Source organism: Alosa sapidissima, chromosome 13 (genome assembly GCF_018492685.1).
Source record: "Alosa sapidissima isolate fAloSap1 chromosome 13, fAloSap1.pri, whole genome shotgun sequence".
In the NCBI taxonomy this organism is placed as follows: Eukaryota; Metazoa; Chordata; class Actinopteri; order Clupeiformes; family Clupeidae; genus Alosa; species Alosa sapidissima.
Window position 1 is genome coordinate 2,418,795 of NC_055969.1, and position 20,244 is coordinate 2,439,038.

Sequence of the window (20,244 nt, forward strand, 5' to 3'; positions counted from 1 at the left end):
AAAATGCATTCTAAAAATAAATGCATTCAAGAAAAATATACCATTTTGGCAAAAAGTGACTTATTTTTAAGCAAATTTATCTGCCAGTGCAGCAAGAAAAATGGCACTTGTTAAGCTTACTTAAAACAAGAAAAATATCTAGGTGCTCCGGGACCTAAAAGGTCTTGATTTAGGTAAATTATTTCTTATTTATTAGTAGTTTATGCGAACTATTTGTTTCAGCAAATGCCACGATGAACGGTAACAGGCTAGGCTATGTAGGCTAAAGTCATATAGTGGGGAGTTTATTATTTAGTTTTTTGTCAATAGCTTTGAAATGAAGTGCACTGTTTTGGCAAGTAGCCGTGTAATAAGCGGGATAATGTATAGAACGCCGGTCAAAATACGTCCCTTCAGGGCGGAATAAGACCCGCTCCGCTGCGCGTCGGGGTCTTGATTCATTTAGCAGATGCATTGCAATTTATTAAGACTTAAAGCAATTTCAGATTGCTGTTTAATACATTTGAATATAAGGTGCTATAAGGATTCAAGTTTAATATGTCACATACTGTATCTTGAGATACTATTGTAAAACATGTAGTGAAAATGGCATCAGTTGAGGTGATGTAGTGTTCTGAGTGAATTATCATCAACTTATAAAAACTAGATGTCATAATCATATTAATGAAGTTGTGAAACTTTTGTGTATGCTTGTTTGGAATACCGAGGTGAAGTTAGTTTGATATTTGATATTCGTCAGATATTCAATTTTTTTTAATGTGGCCGGTTTCACCAGTGGCGCAAAAAGTGGGTATGCGCTATATGCGGCGCATAGGGGCGCAGCACCGTGGGGGCGCCAAAGGGATGGTAAATTAATAATAATAATAATAAAAATATATTTGGTATATTCTATATGTAGCTACTGTTGTACGTTTCTAAATCATTTCTGCATTTCCTCAATGTTAAATAACATTTTAGAGGACTAACAAGGCTAGAGTAGGCGCCCTATCTCATAAGATTCCATCATAGAATTTTGACATAGAAAAGGGAGTGGGGGCGCCGTGAGCGCTGAGTGAACAGGTACGAGTAGTGAGTTTTCGTCTATGGAAAAAGATGCATACAGCAAAACAAGCTGTCGGGGGCTAAACATAGAAAACGAAAGAGGGAAAATGAGATGGCATGTCAAGGGATGCGATAGTAGTTAAATAAGTGGAAGGTGAAAAGCAACAGGTAGGATTTAAAGTGTGACGTCTGTGCTTGGAGGCTTGCAAATATTCATGTTAACAGACTAACTAGCGTTTGCTAAGCATATGCCGATTGAAACATAACCATAACATAACCATATTTAATTAAGATAGCTAGGTGGCTACCATGCTCATACTGAACTTTTAATGGCAAACTGCAAACAGAAATGTCACGCTAGCTACAACTCATTACATGTTTCCATTTCCTAACAATCCTAATATTAATAGCTTAATATTGTGCTGATAATGTGGAAAACAAAGGCTAGAGTTGGATCAGCCTTATCCTTTGTGAGCAACAGCTGGCAAAAGGGTGTTATGAGAACCGTTTAGACTCTCTTAAAGTGACAATGCACCATTTAACAATACTTCCAGTTCAAATTGGCAGAATTTCTTTTGTTCTTTTGTTTTACTTTAGTTGTTTGTGCTTTTTTTTTTGGAGGGGGGGGGGGGGCGCCAATTTGTTGTTGCATACCCCTCAAAAAATGGGTAGCTGTGCCCCTGGGTTTCACCCCGTGTTTGCAGACAGTGTACAAACAGATGACCTGTCTACTTGCTCCCAGCAGACCTACTTAGGGACCGTCTATAAAGTACCTTCTGAATTACCTTCATAGTCTTTTTTGTCAATAGCTTTGAAATGAAGTGACCTAGTGACTCCAAACCAATGCAGAATAGTTATCCTAGCCACTGTATGCACACTGTATTTTATATGAATATTATAAAGAAAATACATTCTTTCCTATAAGGAACAGTCTCCTTTTTTTCAATACCTCACAAGCCATGAGACCTAGTGACTCCAAACCAATGCAGAATAGTTATCCTATATGGGACTAATCAGACACACCTCAAATTAATATAATTTTTGCACATACTATTTTATAGTACCCATTTGTTTCCTATGGAAACAGTTTTTTTTCTCAATACCTTCCATATAATCAGGGTAGGAATTTCACAGCGGCCACGAGGGCCATGGCCGTCGTTGCCTCTTGCGTTGGCCGTGAGGCCCCTTTGAAAATCAGAGGTTTACAGGCCACGGTGGCCTTGGTGCCCCCTTCTTTCAATATTCTGCTTTGCGTCCTAGTAATAGCGATTTTTATTTAGCCTGTGGCCTGTCAAAATAATCTTAGCATGCACAGCGCAAATTAATTTAGTCTTTTACGCAGTGGAGAAAGTGACAGCGCAAGAAATAAAGTGCGTCCAAATTCACCCATTCATCTCAGTTGAACTACTCGCGAAGTAGCCTATTCATCACACATACATCACAAGTATCACATGAAAGAGCTTTTTCGCAGCTTTTAAACGATGTTACCCGATAATTGCTGAGTTGAACGGTTCGCGAGAAAAGTACATAACATAATTCAATTTAGTCATACATTCTACTGAAGGTTTTGCGTCCCATGATCTCCCAACCCATTCATCTCGGTGGAATACTTCACGAACCCTTCTTTTAACACACGACAAACCATATATCAGAATAAACAGCAGACCTTACCGAACACAAAGGTGTAAAGCAGTCCCCTGTACAGTTAGCCGTTCTAGAGTAATCCAGTTTTGGATTTGATTTTTTGGATGTCTCCAGATTTGGGCTTTAAGTTTTACAATATGTTTAAATTGTTCCACATGATTTCATAACGGGCCAAATACAAAATAAATGTTACAAATATCGCCTAGATATTGGTAAATCAGAGGACAGCTGACTGAGTTTGTGAAAGTAGCCTTAGCCTAATGATCACAAAATGCTAAGCATACATCTAGGCTATTTGAGTTTCTTAAAGCTGAGCTGTGGTTAAATTGTTCAATACATGATTTTATAACAGGCCAAATATAAAACAAATGTTATATATAGCCTAGATATCTGTAAATATTAGATGATAAGATGATTTATAGTTCTATGTAATATGTCATGTTTCATGTTTTTGTAATGTTTCATACAGAGATGCAGGTCAGAAGCTAGGTCTAGCTGTGACAATATCATGGGTAATATCCTAACAACTAATCTACAAACCACAAAAATGGGCAAACATGTACATGCTGAAGATCAAAATGAATATCAAAATGTTTTACTCTGGCCTTTTATGGGGTATTGGCAGACAGCCCTGGTAACTTACCATTGTCGTTGACGCACCTGCTCGCTCGTCTGCCAGTGCAAACTAGCCTGTGCTTTGACACTCTCCGTGCGGGCGTGTCAGATAACCCTTTCCCTCGTTTTTTTAGCCAATCAAATGACGATGTTTCTTCTACTGTCGTGCTGGCTGTTGGAATAAACAGCAGCACAAATAAGTTCGCTAAAATATTGGTTGGGACAATTTTGTCATCTTAAAATTTTGATTAGGAATAGTCCTAGCGTCCCACCCTAAATCTACACCCATGCCGCAAACACTATCTACTTGTGGAAGAGGATAGTGCAGTGGTCACAGACATGGGCGAGCATGCGGGAGACTGGGGTTCGATTTCCGTGTGATGTGTTTTGGTAGAGTGAGTGTGCATGTGTACCAACGTCGTAAGAAATCGGTTCTCAAACGGAAGTTTTGATTGCAACAATTACATAATTCATGTACCAGGGTGTAAATAGTATACAGTACTATATACACCAGGGTACGAATAGCATCATTACATTACATTACATTTGGCTGACGCTTTTTAGCCAAAGCGACTAACAACATAGTAAACAGTTTAAGTTTTAGAGCAGTTCTCAACAATTTTAGGACAATTTAAAAACATTAGAGTACAGTAAGAATAAGTGCATCAGTGAGTGCTGTTTTTAACAGTTACTTGTCAGTTTGAGACGACTGGTGAGTGCTAGGATCAGTAAGACTTGTTGTAAGTGTTGCTATGAGAGGAGATGTTCTCTAAAGAGCTGGGTCTTCAGGAGTTTTCTGAAAATAGAGAAGGATGTCTCTGCCCTTGTAGGAGCTGGCAGTGTGTTCCACCAACGAGGAACAACAGATGAGAAAAGTTTGAATTGGCTTGAGCGTACCGGTGTAGACGTCGTTCGTCTGAGGAGCGCAGCGGTCTGGAGGTAGCGTATGTCTGTATGAGGGCATTCAAGTAGGTGGGAGCAGAACCGGAGACTACTTTGTAGGCAAGCGTTAGAGCCTTGAATTTGATTCGGGCCGCCATAGGCAGCCAGTGTAGCTGGATGAGCGGCGGGGTAACATGTGCCCTTTTGGGTTGGTTGTAGACCAGGCGCGCCGCCGCGTTCTGGATCATCTGAAGTGGTTTCACTGCGCAGGCTGGGAGACCTGTCAGGAGGGCATTGCAGTAGTCGAGTCGTGAGATGACTATTGCCTGAACCAGAAGTTGGGTAGCATCTTGAGTCAAGTAAGTCCTGATTTTCCGTATGTTGTAGAGTGCGAAACGGCATGACCGGGCGACTGAGGCAACATGATCTGAGAAGTTTAGTTGGTTGTCGATAACAACTCCTAGATTTTTTGCAGTCCTGGTTGGTGAAACAGACAGGGATTCAAATTTGATGTTGATGTCGTGATGTATGGTAGTGTAGCCAGTTGCATTCTCGCTCTGTCTGTCTCCTCCTGCTTACCTTACACACTGGTCTCTAACGAAGGGGGCGGGGCAGGCATGTAGCTAGCCATTCATTCAGATCCTGGTATTAGGCCATGGCATAAAGGTGCCTAGTAGGTCGGACTGTCTTCCTCTCTGTCTCTCACTCGGTTTGTCCCTGGGTTTCACGCAGGAGCCAATCGCCAGGTATGTTGCAATTTCGCTGCATTGGTTAAGCTATTCATGCCTAGTTTTAATACTTTACTCTTTCCATCTGTAGCTCTGCGTCTCCCTTACTCTGCCGTGGCTGTATGGAACCTGACCTGTCTAGCATTAGATAACTCTCCCCTGCAGGTATGCATTTCCAAATATTTATTATCTCCCTTTATTAGCCTTACGGAGTCTTAATTGCTCTTTTGTTTATGTATGCTTGCAGCTTATGACGACGGCACGGCGTGTGTTTTAAGCGTTCTTTAGGCCTACTGGCTAATCAGTGACTGCAAGTGTTTGGTATGTATGAAACCGGAATGTTGTAGCTTTTGGTGTGGCATTTGAGACACTGATACACTCTAAGTGTTGACTATTTATGTTACAGGTAGCATGGCTTCGTCAAGTTTGCTTGTTTAGTGTGGTCACGCTGCTGTCTTGTCCATAGCATTAGTTTTCATTTATTTTTATGTTTACGTCATCACAGCTCCTCCGTGTCGCGGTAGCTGACCTGTTTGTGTTGCTCTTTGCTTGATTGGGATTTCCCAGGCGGGTTTGTTTGTTTTTGTTTGCTGGTCTGTTGTGCTTTTGCCTTAGTGTGTGTGTGTAATCGTGTTTTCTGAGTTTGTAGTGTGTCTGCATGCCTAGCTTTTATCCCAGCGAGGATTATTTCCCTGGCTCAAGCTTTACATCTCTAATTGGTATAACCTACATGCTGGTGTTTGTGGTTGCTGTGCTCCTTTTTTTTGATCAGTTTATGTGTTGGCAGGCCTGTGGGTTATCTTTGGCGGGGGGTAGCTAGTCACCTGGTGGCGGGCTTGTGAACTTCACTTTGGAGTGTACTATGGAATATCGGTGGTGGCTTGCTGTGACAATGGTGTAACACTTTTCTGCAGTGAGAGTGCACGTGTGGACACCTTCCTTGATAGTCTGCTTCCCCCCCCATCCAGGTAAGCCCCGCCTGCCAGTATAATTTTCTGTTTTATTTTGGTGTGTGCAACATTCCCAGCTGATGTGTGCTTGTGCTATTTAACTCATGTCATGCATCCTACACGACAGTAGAAAGATACAATAAGAACACTAAAATAAAGTGTATATTTTTATATGTTTCTAACCCCTGCCAGTTATTTTCAGTTTCAGCAACAGATCACACCACACTCCCCCCTCCCTCTCCCCAACAGTGCTTTCAATAAACGGACATTTGATTTGATTGGAATTCACGTGTCTGCCTTTTTGTATTTGAACCTGTGCATATTGATGACTAAACTGGGTTCAGGATACCTGGTGTATTGTTCTAGAGTCCCTGGGCATTAGGTCCAGGGTGGCGTAGTCGACACAAACAATCTCCACTATTGATCCGGTCACATTTGGCGTAGATTCGGCAGGATTACATGATCAAGGTTTAGACGTGAATTCCATTCTGTTTGTCCTTTGTATTGTTTTTTTATTTTTTTTATTGTTGTAGGACATTGCAATTTGTGAATGTTTTGTGAGTGTTGTACAATAGACTAGAAAAAGCGGACAAGACAGCAGCTGACCTGAAGACCTCAGACCAGGATCCTCCTGATCTTCTGGACTTGTAGGGGTGCCTTTTCGTCAGCTGAACGAACTACTTTATTCAGCATTTCAACAACATTGCGTAATTGCTCAAATATGGAGGAGGAAATGCAACAACTGAGAGAACTGATTAATCAGCTTAAGACTGAGAATACACAGCTCCGCCAAGAGCGGGCTGCAGCAAATGCTAATATCTCTGTTTCTCCTTCTAGACAACCTGAGCAGGACGACTCTGATCCATCACAAGCGCCTACAGATCCCACACCAGCAGCTCGGGGTTCATCCATCGAAAGGCTGGTATTTGTTCCCCGTGATCGTAAATGTCCATCATTTAGGGGTGGGTCCGGTATGCTAATTGATGAGTGGGAAGAAGAAGTACGTGCATGTATGAGGGCCCGTCATCTTTCCGTAGCAGACCAAGCCTTCTTTATTTATGATCATTTGGAGGGGGAAGCACGGGAAGAGATTAAATATCGCCCTGTGGCAGAGCAGGAAGACCCAGAAAAGATTTTGAAAATATTGCATGAACTGTATGGGTGTTCCAAATCCTATGTGTCCCTACAGGAAGCGTTTTTCTCAAGAAAACAGCAAGAGGGAGAGAGTCTACTCGAGTTTTCCCTAGCATTGATGCACCTTATGGGGAAGGTCAAACAAGCTGCACCACGTGAGGTTCTTAATGTTGAGGTAATGTTGCGCGATCAGTTCATTGAACATGTATGTGATGGTTCCCTCCGTAGAGAGCTAAAGCAACTAGCACGGCGGCAACCCGCAGCAACTCTACTAGAAGTCCATAGTGAGGCTTTACGGTGGGAGCAGGAGGGCATGCCAGGGGGTACCCGGGGACGTAGCCACTGTCATCAGCTCATGGTTATCAGTGTAAGGTGTCTGGCGAATCCCACTATGCGGGTGGGCCCCAGGTATCTGAAATGGCTGAGCTTAAAGAGATTTTGAAGCGGCAGCAAGAGCAACTTAACCAGTTAACAGAGAGCATGGCTGTTCTTCAGGCAGGCCAGAGGCAGGCTAGACCCCCTCGAGACAACACGTTAATATGCAATAGGTGCCTGAAGCCTGGTCACTTTGCAAGGGAATGTGATTATGAACGAGTCCCTTCCCGCCCTCGATCCATGTCTTTAGCTTCTGTACGGAAGCCCTCCAATCCCAACCAAGAGTCGGGAAACTAATGCCCACTGAATTGCAGAGCCACAGTTCAGGTGGGGCAGCTCTTGGCTCTAATGTTAATCTGAGAGGGATGGGTGCTGTGGCTAAGCTCATGTCATCATGCCCACACTTAGAGGTTAATATTGGGGGGGTTAATGTTGCTTGTTTGATGGATACTGGGTCAATGGTGTCCACTTTAGTTGAGAGTTTTTTTCTTGGAGCATTTTAAACCTTGGGGCCAGGACCGATTACAGTCCTGTCATTGGCTGCAACTCAGGGCGGCAAATGGATTAGCGATCCCTTATGTCGGTTACCTTGAACTTGAGGTCTCCCTATGCGGAAAGGCGTTCCCTGGATGTGGTATTTTGGTTGTCCAAGACCCTCCTGGGGGCTCTAGGGTTCCCGGTGTACTGGGAATGAACGTTATCAGCAAGTGCTATGAGGTCCTTTTTGTGCAACACGGAGCATCCTTGTTTGATCTACCTCCTGTCTCCCAGGCCCCGAGCACCCTTGTCCATGCCCTGCAGCAGTGCCACCAGTCTGCTCTGGTTTCTCCTAGCCTAGTGGGTAAAGCGAAGTTGCGTGGACGACAGTCTGCCCGCATTCCAGGGGGGGCAACTAAATTCGTCGCTGCTACCTGCTCTGATAGGTTGGCTGGAGTCCCTGTCCTGTTCGAACCCCCTGATTCCGGTTTGCCTGATGGATTGCTGTCCTCTCCGGCACTAGTACAAGTCTCTAGGGGGACGGTTTACGTACCTATTGTAAATGTTGGGACTACTGATATGTTGTACCCACACACGGTACTAGGGACCTTGAGTTGTGTGGATGTTACTAGTCTCCCCAAGGATATTGCTGAAGTCCAGTCAGTAGGAGCCATCATGGTAGCGCAGCCCCAATCTAGTCCTATGCAGACTCAGATCGAATCACTTGATCTATCCTCCCTTGATGACTCCGATCAGACATTGGTTAGGTCTCTGCTGCTTAAATACCATGATGTGTTTTCAACCCACGATGGGGATTTAGGCTGCACTAATTTGATCGAGCACGAGATTCCGGTGCTGGATGAGATTCCTGTTCGGCAGCGCTATAGGCAGTTGCCACCCTCCGAGTATGATGTCGTAAAGGCACATATTAACCAGTTGCTTGAGGCACAGGTCATTAGAGAAAGTTGTAGCCCCTATGCCTCCCCTATTGTCCTTGTTCGCAAGAAAGATGGGACTCCACGGCTGTGTGTAGACTATCGACAACTAAACACCAAGACCCGCAAGGACGCCTTTCCCCTCCCTCGTATTGAGGAGACGCTGGATGCGCTTTCTGGGGCTTGCCTCTTTTCGACCATGGACTTGGCTAGTGGTTATAACCAGGTTCCTGTGTTGGAGAGGGATAAACCAAAAACTGCATTTTGCACACCCTTTGGCCTTTTCGAATACAACAGAATGCCCTTTGGGTTGTGCAACGCCCCTAGCACTTTCCAGCGCCTCATGCAGCAGATCTTTGGCGACCAGAATTTCCAGTCATTGCTGTTATACCTGGATGATGTGGTGATCTTTTCATCTACAGTCTCACAGCACGTGGAACGACTCGAGGTGGTCCTGCAGCGGCTGCAGAAGGAAGGACTGAAGGCTAAGCTTGGAAAGTGTGCCTTTTGCAGACCAGAAGTGGCGTACTTGGGTCATGTTATCTCCGGGGCTGGCGTTTCCACTGACCCGAAAAAGATTGAAGCCGTAGCCAATTGGTGTCGTCCACGCCAGGTGTCGGAGCTTCGTTCATTCTTGGGCTTCGCCAGCTACTACCGGCGTTTCGTGGAGGGCTTTGCAAAATTGGCGGCACCCCTGCACAGGCTGGTGGCAGAGCTGGTTGGGACCAAGAAGAGGAGGGGCACCGGACGAGACTTTATTGAGGCATGGACAGAAGACTGTGAGCATAGTTTTGAGAGTTTGAAGACCAAACTTACCACTGCCCCGGTGCTGGCCTATGCCAATTTCACTTTACCATTCATCCTGGAGATTGACGCCAGCTATGGGGGTTTGGGGGCAGTCCTCTCTCAGGAGCAGGAAGGCAAAGTTAGGCCCATTGCTTTTGCTAGCCGGGGTTTGCGGCCTCCTGAACGAAACAAGAGCAATTATAGTTCCATGAAGCTTGAGTTTTTAGCCCTGAAATGGGCAGTCACAGAAAAATTCCGTGAATACTTACTGGGACACAAATGTATTATCTACACGGATAATAATCCCTTTGCGCCACCTTGGAACTGCAAAGCTGGGTGCAACAGAGCAGCGGTGGCAGGCTCAACTTGCCCTGTTTGATTACGAGCTCAGATATCGGCCTGGCAAAAGCAATGGCAATGCGGATGCCTTGTCACGACAACATCTGGACTCTGATTCTGGCCTTCAAATTGCTGAAGTCCTTGGGACCCCTCTCCCCATACACTTACAGCAGGTAGTAGCTCCATCACAATCCGTTCAGTGTAGCCAAACTGGCACCCCTGTCTTTCCCTCTCCGGCTGCCTTTGATCTGCGTGCTTTGCAGGCAGAAGATCCTGATATAAGGGTTGTCCTGAACTTGTGGAGGCAGGACAAACGACCGACCTTCAGGGAACGCCAACATCTATCTGCCTCTTCCATAGCACTACTCCGGCAGTGGCAGAGGTTGACTGACCTGGGGGGTGTGCTGCATCGGCGGACCTACCGCTCTAATGGTGGGGAGGAGGTTCTCCAATTTGTCTTGCCGGCTGCTATGAAGTCAACAGTGCTCACCCAGCTTCACCAAGACCATGGCCACCAGGGGGCAGAGAGAACTTTGGAGTTGGTCCGTCGACGTTGCTTTTGGCCCGGCATGGCGGCAGAGGTAAAGCAGTGGTGTATGGAGTGTGAAAGGTGTCAGGTGTCCAAGGATTCTACTGTGGGGCCCCAGAGTTACATGGGCCACCTTTTAGCTTCGCGGCCAAATGAGATTCTGGCAGTGGATTTCATGGTTCTAGAGCCATGCCGTAGTGGGGTGGAAAATGTTTTGGTCCTTACAGATGTGTTTACCAAATACACTCTGGCCATCCCCACTCGTGATCAGCGTGCAACCACTGTGGCACAAGTCCTGGCAAACGAGTGGTTTTTCAAATTCGTAATACCAGCTCGTCTCCATTCTGACCAGGGACGTTGTTTTGAAGGATCAGTCATTCAACAACTCGTTGAGTGACTGATCCTTCACTGAACAATGGCGTCACAAAGTCCCGGACCACGCCCTACCATCCAGCTGGCAACGGACAATGCGAGCGGTTCAATAGAACTATGCATAATCTGCTGCGCACATTGCCTAACACAAGGAAAAGGGAGTGGGCCACTTACCTTCCGCAACTCGTCTTCTGCTACAACAGCACTCCGCATCAGTCAACGGGTGAGTCCCCCTACCTTATGTTTGGGCAGGAGCCCCGACTGCCAACCGACTTCTTGTTGGGTAGAGTTCAAGAGCCAGACATGGGCACAGTACATGACTGGGTCCATGAACACCGTGCTCGTCTCCAGGTGGCGTTCACAAGGGCCCAGGAGCGTCTGAATGCTGCCGCCGTGTGTCGCAAGGAACATCATGATCGTGGCGTGAAAGAGGCCAGATTGATCGTGGGCCAACAAGTTTTTCTGAGAGAGCACGGAATAAGAGGGCGCCAGAAGATCCAAGACCTTTGGAGCCCCACGGTCTACCAAGTTCTGAGGGCCCCAGTAGGAGAAGGAGCAGTTTACACAATTGCACCTGTGGACGACTTGACCAAGAGTAAAACGGTGCATCGCACCATGATCAAAGCTAGACTAGGAACCTCGGTCCAAGCCACACCTGTACCCTCATTCCCTCAAGCTTCACAGGTGCCCTCACTCCTACCAGATGAGGACCCTGAACCAGATTTATGGATACAGGTGACCAACCCAGACCTTGTCTCCAGGGAGCCTCTACCTACAGTGGAAGCCGCTGAACTTTCCCCAACGAATCTGCTGGCCCAGACCACTGAGTGCGCTGTGCCCACACCTGCATCCGCATCCCCCATCGTGCAAGAGGACTCTCCATGCAGTGCTGCTGATCGTCCCCTTCGACGAACATCCCGGGCCACAGCTGGGCACCACTCCAATGTGCATCACCTGCCCCAGACTGCATGTCCATCTAGTAGTGGGGGTGCAACTTCTGCTGTTGTAGCTTTTGGTGTGGCATTTGAGACACTGATACACTCTAAGTGTTGACTATTTATGTTACAGGTAGCATGGCTTCGTCAAGTTTGCTTGTTTAGTGTGGTCACGCTGCTGTCTTGTCCATAGCATTAGTTTTCATTTATTTTTATGTTTACGTCATCACAGCTCCTCCGTGTCGCGGTAGCTGACCTGTTTGTGTTGCTCTTTGCTTGATTGGGATTTCCCAGGTGGGTTTGTTTGTTTTTGTTTGCTGGTCTGTTGTGCTTTTGCCTTAGTGTGTGTGTAATCGTGTTTTCTGAGTTTGTAGTGTGTCTGCATGCCTAGCTTTTATCCCAGCGAGGATTATTTCCCTGGCTCAAGCTTTACATCTCTAATTGGTATAACCTACATGCTGGTGTTTGTGGTTGCTGTGCTCCTTTTTTTTGATCAGTTTATGTGTTGGCAGGCCTGTGGGTTATCTTTGGCGGGGGGTAGCTAGTCACCTGGTGGCGGGCTTGTGAACTTCACTTTGGAGTGTACTATGGAATATCGGTTGTGGCTTGCTGTGACAATGGTGTAACACTTTTCTGCAGTGAGAGTGCACGTGTGGACGTTTGATTTGATTGGAATTCACGTGTCTGCCTTTTTGTATTTGAACCTGTGCATATTGATGACTAAACTGGGTTCAGGCCCTGGCTTCTTTTAAGGCTTCTGTTACAGACAACAGAGCCGTTTCGGTAGAGTGGCCGCTTTTGAACCCAGACTGACTTGGATCCAGAAGGTTGTTCTGTGAAAGGAAGTCAGAGACCTGTTTGGAGACTGCTCGTTCAATGCCTTTGGATAGGAAAGGCAGGAGTGAGACAGGGCGGTAGTTTTCGACTTGAGCAGGGTTGAGAGAAGCTTTCTTAAGTAGCATCAACTTCTAACTATACATTGATGCAAACAGCATACCTTATTCAGAGTGTCTATTAGGCCTACACAGCTGAGCTATTCACACCCTGTTACTTAACAACAAAAAAACATGTTGCTTGTTTTTTTTTTTAGTATTATTACATTGTGTGATCAATATGCCAGAATAAATCACAGGGGTGCAAATAGCATACACTGATATTTGTACCAGACGGGGTATTACTAGAACACATTGCTGTGTGCACCGGGGTACGAATAGCATACATTGATATTTGTACCAGACTGGGTACTAATAGGACACATTACTGTGTGCACCGGGGTACGAATAGCATACATTGATATTTGTACCAGACCGGGTACTAATAGGACACATTGCTGTGTGCACCAGGGTACGAATAGAATTCACTTCTAATTGCACCAGGGTATGAATAGCATACACTGCTAATTGTACCAGCGGTGCAAATAGCCTTACCCAATATTTTTTCATATTGAGGTGTGTCTCATAAGTACCCCATAGCAGAACAGTTTTGTATTGATTTGTGTTTTCTAGGACCCCTTATATGGCAGCTATTGAGCAAAAAGCTGTTTTCCATAGGAAATGAATGTGATTCTTTAAAAAAAAATGAAATACAGTAGTTCATGCAAAATATTATTTCACATTGACGTGTGTCTGATTAGTATCACAAAGCAGAACAGTTCTATGTTGATCTGTGATGTCTAGGACCCAGTATATTGAAGGTATTGAGCACAAAGCAGCTTCCATAGGAAACAAATTGGTTTTCTTTAAGAAATTAATATAAAATAGTATGTGCCAAAATCATATTAATTTGAGGTGTGTCTGATTAGTCCCATATAGGATAACTATTCTGCATTGGTTTGGAATCATAGGATAACTATTCTATATTCGTTTGGAGTCCCTATAAGAAGAGGTGTGTCTGAGTCCCATATAGGGTAACTATTCTTCTTTGGTTTGGAGTCACTAGGTCTCATGGCTTGGGAGGTATTAAAAAAAGGAGACCGTTTCTTATAGGAAATCATGTATTTTCTTAATATTTATATAAAATACAGTGTGCACACAGTGGTTATAAGAAGAGGTGTGTCTTATTAGTCCCATATAGGATAACTATTCTGCATTGGTTTGGAGTCCCTAGGTCACATGGCTTGGGAGGTATTGAAAAAAAGGAGACAGTTTTTTTATAGGAAATAATGTATTTTCTTTAAAATATTAGTATAAAATACAGTGTGCATACAGTGACTATAAGAAGAGGTGTGTCTCATTAGTCCCATATAGGCAGGCGCGCGGGAACCTATTTTTGACCAGGGGTGTTGAATAACAAAAATAATGGATGTCCGACGATGGAATCATATCAACAAATCAGGATATAGGCTATGAATCTGATTGAATTTAGTATTGGCCATCCCCAAAATGCACCAGAATACTAGCCTAGAAATCTAGACGCGGCCCTAGCGGCAGTAAATTAGATTTGCTGCCAGGGCTAGTCTAGCAACTCTCCATTGGCTTGTGAGCTCCAGAAATCGAAACTTAATCAGGCCAATGAAATCGTGTATAGAGTGTATAGAGGTGGGCTTAACATAATGATTGATGGATTGATGGGAGTTGCAACGGTTTGGCTTGAATTCCCTGCTACTTGAAAACAAATAAGATGGATGTTGCTGTTGGCGAACAGTGTGACATGAGTTAAGCTTTTATTAAGTTGACAAACGTTTGAACTAGCCAACTAGCTACGCTGGTGGAAAACACATGGGACTCATAGCGCTGCCGCTGTCCTATTGCGTGCAGAGGGAATTTAAAAGACAACTGATTATCCCGCCCCTCGGACTGAGCACTGCTAACGGTGAGTGCCCAGACCCTACATTTTAATGTGGGTCTGTCTCGTCAGGCTACCAGAATACAGGAAATCACATCAAACGAATAAAAAAAATTCTGGGGGAGGACCCCCAAACCCCCCCTCCCACATATGCGACAATTAGTGGGGGGCCCTTAATACATCTGGGCCCAGGGGCCTGAAAGTTCATAATCCGCCCATGGCAAGTATGTGTCCTAATAATTTCTATCTTAGCGACTAGGATAGTGAAATAATTTCACTAGCTATGCATTTATTATTTTTGCAAAACTGTAAAACACAATTAAAGTTTCTTTCAGCTTATCCATGGTTTTTTTGAATCGCATAGAATATGTAGGCCTATATCAACCGTAGGCCTACACACTTGATCGCTATCACATAGCTGAAACCACGCTACGGTTCTTACAGTAACTGACTGACGTTCACGTTGATCTCTATAACTGTTAATTTTTAGTAGCCTATATTCGAACCTATCCATAACCCTTTTTTGCTATTTGACTCATCATTTCACATACAAAAATATAAATAATGTCAGACAGCGAATTAGTAATTATTTAAAAATATATATAATATTTTTTAAAAATCTATCTCCTGCCAGCAGGGGGTGCAGCACCCTCAGCACCCCCTTCCTGCGCCCTTGTCATTGGGTGACATACACCAGTATACCCGTAGGTCTAATTTTTGCAAATGTGATATCTCCAACATATCTCAGGGCTAGAAACAGTCACTTGGACTCAAATAATAACTTGTAAGATTTTGATAGTCAAAGGTCAAGGTCACTGTGACCTTATGTACATCTGATTGTGGTGAATAAACCTCTAAAAATCCCTGACATATTTGCAAATGTGATACAAACATTCACACTGGCCCTTTCTGAAACCAATCCCTACCAACTCCCCTAAGTTACGATGTGCACTCAGGTGGGAATCACCCTTACAGCTAAATCAAGTTCTCCATGTAAATGGGAAAATGTTGGAGTTCTTTTATCACTTTTGGGTGCTATAGGCTAGTTGGAACTGCTCACCTCAATGAACTATGATAAGCTATGCTAACAGTGGGTGCTTCAGACTGAGGTACTGCACACACACAGATGAGAAGGGTATGTATCATCTTATCTAACTCTGGCAGAGTGTAGCTAGTTTCGGAAAGGGCCTTTCACTCACAGATAACAAATTAGCAAAATTTGAATTTGATGGTCAAAGGTCATAGGTCAGGGTCATTGTGACCTCACATTCTTGTGAGGAATGCCTATAGGAAGTTTTTTTTTTCTTTCAAATTCGGCACACACAGTCACTTACACTCAAAGATGAACTGATTAGATTTGAGTGGTCAATGTTACTGTGACCTCTCAAAAAAACAACATGGGCCTACTGTATTTTTACACCTTGGACACAATATCCTGGAAACACCTTGAGGGCGTTATTTCAAATTTAGCACAACTTAGGTCCTGTACACACATAACCAGATATTTTATGTTTGGGTCTTTCATCTACACATAAACAGTGTTTTAGCCCACACAGATATTTTTTTTAAAACCTTCTAAAGAGAATGCTGGTTTACTTGGATCTGTGGACATCCAAAATGGAGATTTTTTCAAACAAGTATATAAGTATATATACTCTTTTGATCCCGTGAGGGAAATTTGCATTTATCCCAATCCGTGAATTAGTGAAACGCACACACTAATCCTGGTGCAGTGAGCTACCTGCTACAGCGGCGCTCGGGGAGCAGTGAGGGGTTAGGTGTCTTGCTCAAGGGCACTTCAGCCGTTCCTACTGGTCGGGGTTCGAACCGGCAACCCTTCGGTTACAAGGCCGAAGCACTAACCAGTAGGCCACGGCTGCCCCCGTTGACAAGGACATGATGGTTACTCCGTGGACAAGGACATGATGATTACTATGGATGGGTATTGGGTGTTCGTATATAGCAAGTCAGTCAGTACTCTCCTGGGCTTTACTTGTTTTGTAGCCTACTGTACCTCGATGTCCATCCATCGTAAAAACATGTCTGTAGACCCTGCTTATTAGTATAAGTTGTTTTAAAGCAGAGACTCTGATATGGTATAACCACCTAGCTTCATGTTAGGGTCCCACAAGGAAATCTGTCTGAAACATTGAAAACATGATAATGTACATTACTTGTGTACGCATGCCACATGACCAGTGGTTAAAGTGGGATTTGGCAGGTGGGGGAACCCTAAAATCCAGTGTCGGTGCAACTGGGGAAAAATGACTCACCGTTCGACAACATATTTAGTATCGTGGTGTAGCAATACTTTTTGGACAAGAATTGATAGCTTCTTGGTCACCTCTGTACACACGAAAATTAACTCCCCAATTATTTTAACAATATAATCACGCTGTATCGTTGGTATGAAAGAATATATTTATTATTAAATTATCTGAGGTGGCGGAACTGCGTTCCTCCCACTTTAATTCCTGCAAATGACTGCTGTGTTGGGCTAATGGAATAGTGCTAATGGAGTAATACCAAGCTAGATTAACATTTTCCAATGTTAAAACCATTTATCACATAAAAATAACAATGTTATTATCATGTAATAATAACAATACTCTGTGTTTCCAGGATATCATGTTCAAGTTGTAAAAATATTTTTTAGTGAATAGTGAAATAGTTCACAAATATAATCAGCCACAAAACTTCTGTTAGACTTTTTTTGAGGACGATCACTGAAAGGAGCTGTAACAAATATCGGAGGCTGCTGAAAAGGCAAGCCAATGGCTATGGCACTCAAATGCTATTTGGGGTCATGTTGTAACCTGAATTGACTCTGAGACGCTGCTGTGTTTCTGGTGGTAGTTGTTGGTGCCTACATCAAGGGCTTGAGTGTCGGCTGTGTATGTTGTTGATCAGATCATAAGTGCCCACAGTAATGAAGAGGAATGACTGGAGAATTTATGATATTGCTTGGTATGTTGCTGATCGGATCATAAATGGCCATAGCAACAAACAGGAATGACTGAAGAATTTGTGACAATGGTTGGTAGTTGGTATCTAAATATTTTTTGGTATTTGTTGGTGTCTGCATCAAACTGGGTATGTTAATGATCAGATAATAAACCACCAAAGCAATGAAGAGGATTGACTGAAGAATGTGTAGGTATTCGTGGGTGCCCACATCAAGGGCTTACAGTTGGTCTGGTTATGTTGCTGATTGGATCAGAAACTGTGGGAGCAAAGAAGAGGAATTACCAAAGACTTTAGTGCTACTTCTTGGTGCCCTCATCAAGGGTTGGTGTTTTGTTTGTTGTATAGTTGCTGATGGGATCATAAATGGCCACAGCAAAAAAGATGATTAACTGAAGAATTTGTTGGTATTTGTGGGTGCCCACATCAAGGGACTGCAGTTTGCTTGGCTGTGTTGCTGATCGGATCATAAACGGCCACAGCAAAGAAGACAAATTACCAAAAAATGTGTCGGTATTGGTTGGTAGAAACCACCAGATTCAAAACTTTGTTATCTGTGAGTCAAAGTGAATATTTGTATCACATATGAAATTATGTCAGGGATTTTTTGAGATTTATCCACCACAAAGGGATATACATAAGGTCACAGTGACCTTGACCTTTGGCTACCAAAATGTTACAAGTTATTATTTGAATCCAAGTGACTGTTTCCAGCCCTGAGATATGTTGGAAATATCACATTTGCAAATATTGGACCTACGGGTATACTGGTGTATGTCACCCAATGATGTAATTTTGAGCTACCTTAAGGAATATATTGCACTTAGGACATTAAATCTAGCTTGGATTTGATCATGACATGATTGATGATAATATATCTCCATTTATCCACCATAAATGACCTAAACATTATGTTTCAACCATGTATTTGAAATCACTGGCTGGATCACACTATTTAGGCGGTTACAGCGACAAAAATAATAAAAAGGCTGAGCATTTTTCTTTTGAAAATGGCCCTTTCATGTGCAGAAAGAATTTTGAAAAAAGGAGGTTGCTCATCGGAGATATTCAGGTCTGAATATTGCTATTTTTTGGGTATTCGCCAAAAGGCATGTGACATAGTGGATACGTGCAGTCCTGGACTGACACCAGAAACACCTTACGCCTTGTAACTCCAGTTTTAAACTAATCTTGGATGGACCTTTGATGGCATTGATTGTTACTTTGCTGTGTTTAAATCTGGCAATTTTGGGCCTTTTTTTGAGGTTTTTTGGCCTAAAACAAGGACGGGGGCCTAACTCCCCCTGGGTTGTTTCAAATGTTGTACTATTTTGGCTTTTTGAGTTTTTAGGTGGACCCTTCAAACTGTCCAAGTTTCATCAAAATCGGTGACGTAGCATGTGTCCTCTCATGAACACACTCTTAAATTTTATTATTCCCGTCTCCCTAATTTTTTGTCAGCTCTAGCGCCTAGGCCCTTTGAGACACAGACACCGTTCCAACTTTAAAACGTCCGGTCAGTACCGGTGTAAGTTGCTCGCGAAGATGACGTCAGGTGGGTGTGTCGTTCGTCCACCATATTGGATTGAACAGAAAGCGAAGCTAAATTTTCACAGGTCACACATTTGGTCCGAACGCCACGAAACTTGACATACATTATCCTTGGACCAAGCCTCACAAAAGTTACTAGAAGGATTTTTGATTTTCAGAAGCGTTTGCCCGTCACAGCCAAACGAAATAGGCGGCAAAGCTCCGAAACAGGAACACTGTTACATATCGATACCAAATTTTGTATATGAACTTGGGACTCCAATGTGAGGGTGCATAAGCTAAAAAAAAAGAAAGCGAAGCACTTTAGCCCTTAGCACCTAAGTCTGTGACCGCTTAAAAGAAGTCGCAAGGACTCCTAACGCTATGTTTTGAAATGCGTCTACTATGGTCTACAGGAGCTTCCAATCGCAAGGGAACAATTTTGCATTGTAGGCATAACTAAGGGATGCAATAACACCACCAACAACCAAAACTAGCCTACTCATTGTCAACATGAACATTAAATGTAACGTTATTGTGAATCAAATTAAAATGTTTTCTTTGCAAACGTAGGCATAGGCATATGGTGACAGATTCATTTAATAATGTTGCTGTGTGAATCACGGTAAGCGCGAATGAAGTGGCCACTTCTTAATGCGACCCACTGTATGGAAGTGGGCTAAGTAAAATAGATGTGTTTCAAATAAGATAAGGTTAATCGGAATTCTACGATATGCCCGCTTGACAACGGCAGAGATAGAACTGACCTTTGGCCATAGCAACCATCCATTTAGAACGACTGGCCTTCATAGCAACCAAAGATCTGAGCTGTGTTGCATACATGCAATACAAGGATACAAGGATACAAGGAAGTTTATTGTCACATGCATATAGTTACTGGAAGTAAGAAATGCAGTGAAATTATGTCTGGTGTCAGCCTATTTGTGCATTTATGGGGGGGGACAGAGACAGGTCAAGAAATATAGTGCAATGTAGACAGTAGTATACAGTTGATTTACAGACGGTGGTTTAGAGTAATATGAAGTATTCCTTTATTCTGAGATACATCTGAGATAGGCTACATCAATAGGCTCTCAAAACAACCCCAGGCTTACAAAACAATCCCAAACAGACATAAGGTCTTTATAGAGCAAATCCATATAGATTATTTGTCAAACAAACCAGTAAAACATAATTTGTGGGATGGAATATATAACATTCACA

The 20,244-nt window shown here is 43.5% G+C and overlaps 1 protein-coding gene and 1 long non-coding RNA gene across 3 annotated transcripts; both read left to right on the forward strand.

The window, feature by feature from the left end:
- Positions 1-4,786: 4,786 nt before the first annotated feature.
- LOC121680999 lies at positions 4,787-7,269 on the forward strand. Of its 2 annotated transcripts, none has more exons than XR_006021907.1 (3): positions 4,787-5,075; positions 5,158-6,782; positions 7,050-7,269. It is a non-coding gene; the product is annotated as an uncharacterized LOC121680999 (long non-coding RNA). The 2 variants fall into 2 exon arrangements; XR_006021908.1 differs by lacking the exon at positions 7,050-7,269 and having other exon boundaries at positions 4,787-4,928; positions 5,002-5,075; positions 5,158-6,144.
- Positions 7,270-11,075: 3,806 nt separating this feature from the next.
- Positions 11,076-12,295, forward strand: LOC121680987. Its single transcript, XM_042060592.1, has 2 exons — positions 11,076-12,036; positions 12,255-12,295. Exon 1 carries the CDS (start codon positions 11,111-11,113, stop codon positions 11,858-11,860), a length of 750 nt encoding a protein of 249 aa, XP_041916526.1. The 5' UTR covers positions 11,076-11,110; the 3' UTR covers positions 11,861-12,036; positions 12,255-12,295.
- The last annotated feature ends 7,949 nt before the right edge of the window (positions 12,296-20,244 follow it).

What these genes read in the sequence shown, in the direction of transcription:
- LOC121680987 (XM_042060592.1), top strand. Translation starts at nt 11,111, where the DNA reads ATGGGCACAGTACATGACTGGGTCCATGAACACCGTGCTCGTCTCCAG.